This window comes from Marmota flaviventris, chromosome X (assembly GCF_047511675.1).
Source record: "Marmota flaviventris isolate mMarFla1 chromosome X, mMarFla1.hap1, whole genome shotgun sequence".
Taxonomy (NCBI): domain Eukaryota; kingdom Metazoa; phylum Chordata; class Mammalia; order Rodentia; family Sciuridae; genus Marmota; species Marmota flaviventris.
This window is the reverse complement of record NC_092518.1, coordinates 107,691,836-107,704,330: the sequence shown is the minus strand read 5'-3', so window position 1 is coordinate 107,704,330 and position 12,495 is coordinate 107,691,836. Positions and strand designations below refer to the sequence as shown.

At 33.9% G+C, this 12,495-nt stretch overlaps 1 protein-coding gene across 3 annotated transcripts in view; it reads left to right on the top strand.

The window, feature by feature from the left end:
• Tenm1 (teneurin transmembrane protein 1) overlaps nucleotides 1-12,495 on the top strand; it is a 556,402-nt gene that overhangs the window by 65,948 nt on the left and 477,959 nt on the right. For all 3 annotated transcript variants that reach the window (XM_027931186.3, XM_027931196.3, XM_027931177.3), the window contains exon 2: nucleotides 10,917-11,177. In XM_027931186.3, coding sequence (XP_027786987.1) covers nucleotides 10,917-11,177 — 261 coding nt within the window. The remainder of the gene's footprint in view (nucleotides 1-10,916; nucleotides 11,178-12,495) is intronic.

Below are 12,495 nucleotides of genomic sequence, written 5' to 3'. Positions count from 1 at the left end.
TGCCTAGCATGTGTGAGACCCTGGGTTCGATCCTCAGCACCACATAAAAATAAATAAATAAAATAAAGATATTGTGTCCAGTTACAACTAAAAAATAAATATTACAAAAAAAAGATTTCAATGTACACAATTTAAGCCCTTCTGATTCCACTGGAGCAAAGGCAAAATGGCAGAAAAATCAAGAGATGTCTATTATTTCTCTTATTCATGGCAGCTTGTGAACACATATTGATGTTTTTGTTTTATCAAGTTTGCTGCTTTGTTTCATTACTCCAAATGTTCTACTGGGAATTTTTAATTAAGTATGCAGGAAACATTCTTTTCTTCCCCCTGTATATTCTAAAGATGTCTTTGTTGAAATATAATCAACATACAATGAACTTCACATATTTAGGAGTGTGCAATTTGGTAAATTTGATATATGTGTATACCCATGTAAACATCACTGCAATCATAGTGAACCTTTTATTATCCACAAACATTTAGTCCTTTTGTACTGCCTTTCTACCCTCCACCCCCACCTACCCACCCCAAAGCAACTACTGATCTGTTTTCTGTCACCATAAATTATTTTGCATTTTCTAGTGTTTTACCTAAATGAAAGCCTACAGCATGTAGACATTGTGTGTAACTTCTTTAACTCAGCATGATTATTATGATATTTATACAAGTGGGCATATATATTAATAGTTCTTTCCTTTTTGTCTTCAGGGTATTTCATTGTATGGATGTACTGGAGTGTACATTCCTTCACTTGTAATGGCCTTTTGAGTTGTTTATAACTTTTGGCTCTTACAAATAAAGCTTCCATGAGCATTCATACACAGATCTCTCTTTGGGCACATGACTGCATTTCTCTTTAGTAAAGATTGAAGCATGGGTCAGGCACAGTGGCACATACCCGTAATCCCAGCATCTTCGGTGGTTGATTCAGGAGGATCACAAGTCCAGAGCCAGCCTCAGCAACTCAGTGAGGCCCTAAGCAACTTAGTGAGACGTTATCTCAAAATAACTAAAAAAAGGGCTGGTTAAGTGCTCCTGGTTTTAATCCCTGGTACCAAAAAAAAAAAAAAAAAAAAAAAGATCAAGGGGTGAAATGACTAGATCACAAATCACATGATAGATGTGTAGGGCATGAAGGTCTAATTAGCCCAATAGCCAAGGATGCTCTCAACCCACCTAGTAAAGCTTAACAGCAAGACACAAAAGGATAAAATTGTTGCCAGTAATTTATTCACGTGCTAGACAAATCTCAATTATATACTTTATGTATACATCCATGTGCACATATGCATGCATGTATATGTGTATATATACTCATGTGTATATATGTATATAGAGATATATGTATATATGTACATGAGTATGCAATATATGTATATATATATTCGTGTGTGTATATATATATTATATATATATATATATATATATATATATATATATATATATATATATATATATATATAATAGTGTGTATGTATGTGTATATGTAGAGAGAGTAGAATAACCGATGTATTCTACTCAATGCCCATGAATTTTGAAGTTTTATCTTCTGGCTATTGAGAACTATGTCTATTTCCAGCCCTATTTCAGATTTAGAAGTTGTTTTCTTTATTCCCTTCAGGTGATCTTTCTCCAGTCTCAGGTTGTTTTCTTCCCTGTATGTGCTATGCAGAATATAGGGGAATAACTATGGGGTACTTGTGAAGATCTTTTCCCACATGGTTCTCTCTACCAAGGTATTATGTACTGCAAAATCTAGGTGTCTTGACTTTCCTCGACTACTATATCCATCTTCTCAACTCGGACCATGAAGGTCCACCTCTGTGCCCCACTTTATTCTTTGCAGTGAATATCTTGGAGCAATCATAGGACTTACTTCAGTTGTTTCCCACAGCTCAGGATTCACTCTCCATTATCTATTGCCTGATGTTTGAAAATGACTTGGTATGATTTGTGTTGTCAGATCAGGAGAGTGAGTTTAGGTTCTGTCATCCTATCTTGCCTGAAAGTGGAAGTCTTCTCCATAATTTAATGTTTTCCTGTAAATATAATTCAAATTTAACACTTCCTGATGAGTGTCCAAGGAGTCATTTCCTCAACCTTTACTCACTTGGAGAGTTTCTTCTTTCCATCTCTGAAAAATATTTTGAGTAACCTTCTCTTAGTTCCTGAAAATAGAAGCTCTCAAGAGTGCTACATAACCATTCCAGGACACTCTACAAATTTACCAAGATGGTAATTATATTGTACATGGCATGAAACTGATTGAAGAGAAGGATAAAAGAAAATTCTATTCAAACCAGCTGAAAGATTGTCTTTTAGTAAAATTTTGTGACTGGTTTCGGTAAAGTCCCCCCACCCCAGTCTTAAAACTCTAGGGTATATTTTTGAATAATTTTAGTAGGGAGTCATTTTCCAACTCATTAACCCCAAAAGGACAATGGAAAAGTCTTCCTTTGTGAGACTATTTTAGTCAAACGTCTATGCAGGGAACTTATTCTCCATTAGTCTAATATTACTATAAACTGCTTTGAGTAGGCTATTGTCTTTCCCTTCTTGCCAAATGTGGGGAGCATCTATTATTTGAAGTGCATAGCTAATTTACCAAAATAACAATTTTCAATTTGCACTAGTGGCATTGTTTTGTTAAGCAAAACTATCTCATTTGTAGTAGAATGTATTCAAGAGGTTAATCCTTTCAAGAGTGGTTTCATATCACTACTGAGTTTCAAACATTGGTATTAAATGATGACTCTTTGTCTAGAAGTTTTCTAGAAACCAGGGTGATCTCAATACTACCTTATATTTATGTAGTCCTTCACAGATCATACAATACTTTGCATTTGACTTTTTCTTTTTTCTTATATATATTTAAGGTATACACATGATATTTTGATATTCTTATATTGATATTTATATACATAGTCAAGTGATTACTAGAGTTAAGAAAATTACCATGACCAACATACCATAGTTACTGTGTGTGTGTGTGTGTGTGTGTGTTAAGAGTACTTAAAATGCTTTTGATATTGAAAGATGTTAAAAATTGAAAAGACACTATAGGAGCTGGAGGTCTAATGTATATGATACAAATGTAAAGCAAAAAAGAAATAAGCAATCAGGCATAAATTATGTACTATGCATTAGAAATGCTGTAAGGAATGGTAAAATTATTGAGATGAAGAAAAGTTAGAGAAAACTGTGAGACAGTTAGGCTGAATATTAAACATTAGATTATTGAAAAATCAGAGGGAAATATTCTAGCTGTTTGGCATTATATGTTCAAAAATACAGAGGCAAAAGTAAATAGAGCATCTTTGAAAAGTAGTAAGAAGCATCCTCAGATAGAGCAGAATATAGTTTATTGAGTAGTTCTTCATGTACACCGACTCTGGTGCACAGCTCTATCTTGGCATCTTTACTCATTCACCACAAAATAAATGCTAACAGGGAAATGTAGGATGTTACAGAAGTCACATTGTTTGCCTTTATGAGTATGTGTGTGAAGCATTCGCAAGTATTTTTAATGGTTATTTAACTCTTTAGCTCATTGGTCTCACTCCTCTAGATGGAATTGCACAGCAGATTAATGTAGTTTAAAATTTCAGACACACACACAAACATTGAGCAAACAGCTTCACATGCTTAGTGAGCATAATGGAAATAGACAAGTATACCTGGAAGACCACAGTGGGCAATAAGGATTCAAGCTCCAAAGTGTTATGAACAGCCAGAAAATTGGACCAACACAAGTAAGAAATGAGAAATTTTTAGGGCCATTGAGCACCATGCATTTGCAGTGTTCAGTAGCCCTGAAAATTTCTCATTTAGTCCAGGAAGTTCCTGTCTTGTTCGAAATGTAGAAATAAAGGGAACATGCGCAGGTTCTCATTGCTCTAAATTTCTGTTGTCCAGGACCTCCCACCATCTCTTCTGGTACCTGATTATTTTTCCAGATTCTTGTTACAAAGATTGTAAAGAGGCATCTACCTTTTTCATTGTAGTGGTAACTACTGTTTGAGTTAGCTTCAAAATAATTCTTCCATCTTATGTGAATATGCTCTAAATGGAGTCTAAGGTTAAAATTAGTTCAAGAAAATAGTTAGCAATTCCTTATAACCATATCAAATTTCCTTCCTTAGATTGGCAGAGGTTATTTTTAATCTCTCTCTCTAAGTAAGATTGAAGTTTGTTTTGATTTGTTTCAGGTTCCTACCTCATCTCCCTTCTTTTGATTTTGTGCTACAATTCTTTGTCCTCTCATTTGGGCCATTTTTACTGATTTGCAATTCACTTTACTTCTGAGAACATTCTTTTTGACATTAACATGGTCTTTTAACTATGTTCTGGGATGTCTCCAGTTAGCCAATATTGGTTCGTCACAAAGCATGAATGTTTATACTCCAGGCTTTTAACTCTGCCTAGATTTGTTGCCATGCTTTTCAGTATACTGACAGATGGAGAAATCTTGAAAATTAAATAAGGCATAATTGGTAGGTCCTGAGTGTCGAGATAATGGGTGTATTTGGAACTGTGAGGGGAAGATTAGACTTCAGAAGGCTTAGTTATTTTATTTAAGTCTTCTGATAATCACAGGCCCCAGTCCTGCACATTAGGAGCACTCTATCTCTCATTGCTGTGCCCCAGAAAAGGCTGATGAGCCCTAAGCAGAAAAATAAAGGGCAGGTTTGTGTGATGTGCCTTTATTACTCAGTCCTGTTAAATCACTGTTTACTGCCTAGTATAGTACTGTACATTTGATGAAGCTTTTTCATGAAGAGAAGAAGAAATTAAATTGAACTAATTTTTTAAGACATAAGAAAAATCAAAGAAGATGATTTTGTTTTCTTGATTTGAAATTGAGTGGGTGTTCAGCAAACCTTTAAGTAAGCTTACAAAAATCAATTCATTTGACAACTTGATATTATTTTCTTTTCAAAGCCCCCAAACTGAAACATACAAAATGGTACCCAGTAGTGAAAATTGTTTGTCTTCTGTCTAGTGTTGTTTGTTTGTTTCTGTTTCTTGCTTAAGACTGTAATGATACATCCTGTTTTCCCCTGGAACCAGTAATGAATTATTAAGGGGCCAATATTTTAATTGTGTGAATTTTTATCCTTTAGGCCAAAGCAGTAGAGTACTACTGCTTATAGTAGCCATGTCTGTAAACTGATGAATTTATGTTTGATGAGTAACCATTTACTCAGTTGCTTTTTTACATTTTATATTCATTTAGCAATAATCTTGTAATTCACAGTGTTTACTTAGACTGCATCAATACTTTAATGTAGCAATGCTTGTAATCATGACAAAAGATCATGTTAACTAATATGGGTGATTATCTTTCACAAGAGAAGTATGAATAGCAACTTGATTCACAAAATCACTAATACTTTTCCGATTGAAATATTGACCATTCCACATTTTGCCATAACAAGCTCAGGTTATAACTACAGAATTTTAGAACCAAGCAGTTACCTAGAGATTTATTTCTACATGGACCTATAGATTGTATAAATGAAGAAACAAGACCTCTTAAATGACTTATCCAAAAACTACATGAGTAATTAATAAAACTTGCTTTTGCATATTATCCATAGGGTTGTTATGAGTCATAGTAATTAAAACTGATAGTTTTATCTTTCCTTCCTTATTTTAAAAATAGTCTAAACCCTTTAAAAGTTGTATCCCTGATTTTTCTGGCCATGGCCAAGATTAATCATGCTTCTTGACCTCAAGTTATTAATCTGGAAGTTTATACCTTAAACCTCCCTTTTTAGAGGATTTTAAGAAAAAAGACAATCTTGATCTTATCAGAAACCCATAAATGGCATTTCTAGAAAAATGCTTTCCCATTCAACTTTTTCTTTTTTAAATTTATTATTTATTGTAATTAGGTATATATGGCAGCAGAATGCATTTTTATTTATTGTACACAATTGCAGCACAACTTTTCATTTCTCAGGTTGTACATGATATAGCATCACTCCACGTGTGCATGTACTTAGGGCAATCATGCCCATCTCATTCCACCATCTTTCCTGCCCCCATGCACCCTCCCTACCCTCCCTATCGTTTGCCCAATCAAAGTCCCTCCATTTTTCTCATGCTCCCATTCAACTTTTGATAAATGGCTTCTTCAGGCTGAACACCTGATGATCAACCTTTAGATTCATAGAGAAAATGTGCTAGTGTATTTTATTCAGCATTTCACAGCAATTAATATATTAATTTTATTAACATTAATACAAGGCCTAAGGTGATCCTATGTATCAGAACCATTTAAGTTAGTCTCATCATCCCCAGCTACAGGATGTTCCCCTCCCTGCTGGATCAGTTTCAATGTTAATTCCCTCCTAAATTTGGCTTCCAACTGGTAGTGTTCCTAGGACCAAAGTGTTCCCTAGACAATCACTGAGAAATCATGCATCAGTTAGTTTTGATTTCCTCTTTGCTTAGATGTGAGAAAGATAACATTTTGACTGTCTTTTTGTTCTTTTACTAGGAGGGAAAGAGAAGAACCTCCTTCCAGCTCTGAGACTCTTGGTTCCACCTGTGAAAATTGACTAATTCAAAATATCCTCAGTGTTTTAAAGATTGGTGATGTACAGTTCAGTAAAAAAATAGCTTTAGAGAAGTGTAAATGAAAAACTAAACTTGTTTAAAGTGTGCACTGTGAACCAGGAGTGGCAGTGCATGCCTGTAATCACAGTGACTCAAGAGATTGAGGCAGGAGGATTGCAAGTTCAAGGCCAGTCAGGGAAATTTAGAGACTGTCTCAAAATTAAAAAAAAAAAAAAAAAAAAAAAAAAGAGCCTTTGGGTTTAACCCTCAGTGCCAGAATTTTCTTAAAAATTAAATATGATAAATTTTGGCAAATATATAACTGTCAAATTATTGTCACAGTCCAGATAACAGACATTTAGATCACCCCCCAAATTTTCTCATGTCCCTTTGTTGTTTTTAAAAAATTAATTGATTTTTTTGTTCTGATTTGTTATCCCTTTGTTATTAATGTCTCTGTCCACTCTCTTCCCTTGGGAACCAGTCCCCATATATTTGTTTGTGTTTTCTAGAATTTTACATAAATGGAAACATTGTAATAGACTCCTTGTCTTCTTTCAGTCAGAATAATTATTTTGAAGTCCATCCATGATGTTGTGCATCAACAATTGATTCTTTTTGAGGAATGACTAATATTTCATTGTGTAAATATAACAGCATTGATTTCTATTCACCTATTCATAGACACTTGGGTAATTTCTACTTTCTAGCTGTGAAGAATAAAGCTGCTATGAACAACCTTGTACAGATTTTTGTGTTTACACAAATTTTAATTTCTTTGCAAAAATGTCCATGGGTACAATTGCCTTCCTAATAAGTGTACCTTTAACTTTTTAGGAAACTGCCAAACTGTTTTCCCAGCACTTACAATGTATGAGAATTCTTGTTGCTTCATATCCTTGTCAACAATTGATGTGATGAAACATTTTTTCCAGTAGAAACTTTTTTTTCCTAATAGGTGTGTAGTTGTATCTCATTGTGGTTTTAGTATGCATTTTCTTGTAACTAATGATGTTAAGCATCTTTTCATTTGTTTATTGTCTATTCCTGTATCTTTTGTTATAAAGTGTTTCTTCAAACCTTTTGCCCATTTAAAAAAGTTGGATTTCTACCTTTTATTAATACACTTAGATTTCATCTCCCCAAAAACTGAAAATAGGTTTTCTTCAGAATAAAAATTATATACATGTTTGTGAGACTGCAAATGCATCATTAACTTGGCCACGTCTATACCTATTTATTCTTGAATGGTGATTTCTCATGGTACCGTTCTATCTTTTTAAACTGTGGATATTCTAAGATTGTACTTACATTTCTCTTGTGTATAGCCTTTTTGGTAAGAATAGATCTATAATAAATCCAGTTGAACTTTAACTTCTCTAGAGAATATACAGTATTTTAGGTAACAAGGTTATATGTGCAAGGCTAAAAACCAACCACTTAGGGTGTAAGTGCTTTATAGATAATGCATCCTATGGGAATTTTAAGCAACAACAAGACTTTGTGTATTTAAGGAAATATTTTACAAGGGTGACATTGATTTCAAGAAAGGGAAATGAGGCAGTTCAATGAATATCATTTACTATAAATAAGTGAAAGGTTTCCCTTTTCTCTTTACCAGTTTTTTTTTTTTTTTAAGAGCAAGTGAGAGCATACTTGGAATGTTACTTTTCTAATTACAGACTGACAAGGTAGTGCACATTTCTCTGACTACATTAATTAGAGAATTTATGACTTAATCTTTGTTTTCATAACAGGATGCAATTCCAACAGAAAATAAGTTGTTTATCTTATGCAATTTTTAATCATTTTACATAACATTCTTTAAATGGGAACAAAGAATCCATGTTCAAATTTCCTTTTGAATGGGAAAAAAATATCTTTAACAAAAAAGGCATCTGCTTATGTCTGTCAGTGCTCCTTTAAAAAAAAAAAAACTTATCTGGTGTTTCATTAATCTGGAAAGACAAATGACCATGCATTTATTTTTATTTGCTCATCCTTTTCCAACAAATGTCATGACTCAGATGTTCATATCAAAATCTTTGGAAAGTCACATCTCATATGCCTCTGTCTCAGTGAAACTAAATGTGAGTATGTGCTTTTGGAAGTGTATGTGCTTTTGGAAGATGCTAATTAGCATCCTGAATTCATGGGACTTATATAGAGGCCCTTCACAGAAATTTGGAGCAAATACTTTCCGCCTCACATCTTCAAGTAGAATTAGAACTGGTGGGGCAAAATTTGTGGTAATCCATGATGAGGTTTTACCATCACTACTCCCCTTTTCCTGGCTCCCATTGACTTCAGAGAAATTTCCAGGGCCCTACTTTTCAAAGTGGGGTCTTTGCATCAGCAGCTTGGGCGTCACCTGGAGACTCATTTGAAATGCAAATTAGCGGCCCTCCTCCACGCCTCAATGGAACAAGCAGAAACTAGGGGGCAGGGTGGGGTGGGGCATAGCAATCTCTTAACAAGCCTTCTAGGTGAGTCTGCAGCAGCTGAGTTTGAGAACCACTGGTGTAGGTTAATGAAGGAAGTTGTGACTACAAACCTATATAAAATTCATTTCTTACAGCTTCAAGCTGACAGGTTCATTACCAGGTTGCTGTGGCAACAACTGCAGAGTAGGATTGAATAATGAGACATTGTGAAATTAAGAGGCATGAATATTAACCCATCCCCAAATTCTAAATCCCTAAGATTTATATTGGGCAAAATGGATTTTTACTTTTAGCCTTATGGCAAGGAGAAACATAGTTTGATAAGGTTTTATGTTTGATAAGTGAAAACCATGTGTATTTTTTTAAACATCATTCCTTTGGAATTTAGATAAGTTTTTATAGAAAAGTAGAGTTACATTTAAAGACATTCATCACAGAAATCATAACACTCTCAGCAGTGTTTTATAACCCTGAAGAGTTAATTTTTAATCAGATATTTTTAACACGTCATAACAGCTTTATTTGTCTATAATATTTGTTTTACAAAGCACAGTGCTGGGCACCTAGTGGTTATTAAAAATATTAAAATTTTAAGCCCTTATTTGGCCATTTATGTGTCATAGAAATAGTTATTATAACAAATATATTTGTATACTATATTCTTTTCTTTAATATATGGTCTAAGATTCAGCACTTTCTGTATTCAAAGAATTAAATTCATGTTACGGTTTGCATTTTATTGATATGTGCTAAGGATTAGATGCACCCAGTTAAGCTTCTTCCTGGCCAAATGACATACCCTGTCTCTGATGTCAGTCTGAGAAAATCCTATATAGTGTACTTCATCTCCGGATTACCTTATCTAAGTAGTACATGGACATTTCAGATGATATGTCTTGGCATGTGGTCATTTTTCATTAACTTATTAGGGATTGTTAAAGCATCTTTTCTCCTTTTTGACACCTTGCCATAATTGAATATAAAATTGACTATAAGACTGGATGCCTGATATTCATGTAGTAAGTTGATGGAGCTTCATTGGTATCTAACAGAAATAATGCCCAGATATTTTAGGGGGGGAAATGGGCTCTGTTGCCATCTGATGTGGTCTGTGTACAAATAGCATCTACATTTTGGAATATTTTTTTCCTCAACTGTTAGAAGGGAGGATTTGTTACATCATCTTTAAGATTATAAGCATTTTAAATTCTAAGATTTGGGGGGAAAGGAGGAAAACATCAAAATCATAAAGTACCACCAAAGTGCAATACATGACTGAATATTTTGTATTTATTTGGTAAAAGAATAAATTAAATAATAAGTAGTAAAAAAAAACTTTGTTGGAGACTATGGGGAATAATATTAGGTACTTTGATTTCAGGATATTAAATGGGCATGTTTTAGGGAAAATACTTTAGACGAGTATATTTGAAGTTAATGTTTTCCCCTCAGAGTTTTCACATTGAATTATTTGTTCTTAAATCCAATGTATGGGAAATACTTAAAAAAGTAAATAACTTTAATATTTTAAGCATAGGTGTGCTCTATAGATCATTACTTTCTAGAAGAGGAATATCTTTAAAGGACAGCTTTCTACACTTTATACTCGTCTGCACTCACTTATTTCATTACATTTTTGTGCAACCTAAAATTGTAGCTATAAAGCTATTTTGGGCATGCTTTTTCCAGAACTTGTAAGAATCAACAGGAGCATAATTTTAAGCTACAGAAGTGCAAAATAAGCACAGAATCCTAGCTACCATAAATAAAAGGCCAGAATTCTAACTTTGCAAAAACCATAATTATTAGCAATGGGGGAGGGGAAGTGTGAGCACCAAAAGTGGAGTTTTATGGGATATTTCTCCATACTTTTAAACTTTCCCCCTGAACTTTATTTCTTCTCAGAGATGGAATTCTGTGAAACCCCTCACACTTTGTGCTCTGGCTACCAGACAGACATGCACAGTGTTTCTCGGCATGGCTACCAGCTAGAGATGGGATCTGATGTGGACACAGAGACTGAAGGTGCAGCCTCACCTGATCATGCACTGAGAATGTGGATAAGAGGAATGAAATCAGAGCATAGCTCCTGTTTGTCCAGCCGGGCCAACTCTGCTTTGTCCTTGACTGACACTGACCACGAAAGGAAGTCTGATGGGGAAAATGGTAATAAAATCACTTACACCATTTAAGTAAAACACAAAGAGATTTGTTTTACCCTTTGTTTTGTTTTCCTTTCCTGTATCTTCCCATCTGTCATTTAACATGCAGAATGTGATTGTAAGTTAGTAGGGTCTCATGGACAAGGCATATTCCTAAGTATCTGGAAAGTAGATATATTTATTTACAATGATAGACAAAATTCTTTTTATTTCTGGGGAACCCCTAGGGAAATAATCTCATTCGGTCAGTAATATTGTGCATGTCTTATTTATTGCTTGCTTTTATTTTCATCTTTATTTTCCAGTGCAATCCTAGTGGGATTTATTATAGAAAATACTCATTTTATGTATTTTGGCTTTATATCAATGTATGAACAATGAGATGAACAGTTGTATAGCAAGCATACTCTTTATATGTTTCCTATTTTGATTCAGATTAACCTGTTGAATGTGCAGATTGATTCAAATTAATCAGGTTAGGCTGAATGGTTTAAATAATAAATGATAAATTAACAGTAGTCATGTTCTAGGAAATAAGTACTGATGATATGATTATTATAATGTAATTATATACTATTTTTCTTGTGATTTTTAGAAAAAAAGAAAAGTTTTATCTTTTTAATTTGTTGGGAAGGGACTAACTTATTTCTGCTCTTCTGTCGCTACCAACAACTAAAATCCTTGCATAAAAATCACATTAATTCTTACTGAACACATTAATCTGTTCATTGCTATTCAGTTTGTCCAAATTTCACATGTTTCCATCACCATGACTATGAAGCCTAGTCTGTTAACAATGGCTAATTGCTATTTTCTTAGATGGCAGAGGTAGCCAACTGTTCTGAACTGGCAGTTTCTTCTAGTCTATCCCTTTGTGCCTCCTTGAGCCCAAAAGAGACACTGGCCACAAGAATATAATCAGGAATGAGTGATTGCCCACCAGAATATAATTTTCTAATAATAGTACATAACATTTCATGACATTACCGAATATCTTTGGGAACTTGACTTTTTATGATTATTTTCCTATATGTATATATATAAAATGCTGAAATGAGAAAGGAACATATTGATATGTTTATGCATATTCATGTAAGTGAAAGAACATTAAGATGGAAGTTAGGAGACTTTGGAATGGTCACTATATTTTGGGGGCTTCATGTATTATTCAAGAAAAACAGTGACCAATATTATATGAAATTGAGTGGTATTTGATCTCCTCTATTATCAAGACATCTTGTTCTCCTTCATTCCACACCTGACATTGGAATTTATAGCAAATTCACTGGATTAAACCATTAAAATACAAGAAAGACATTTCT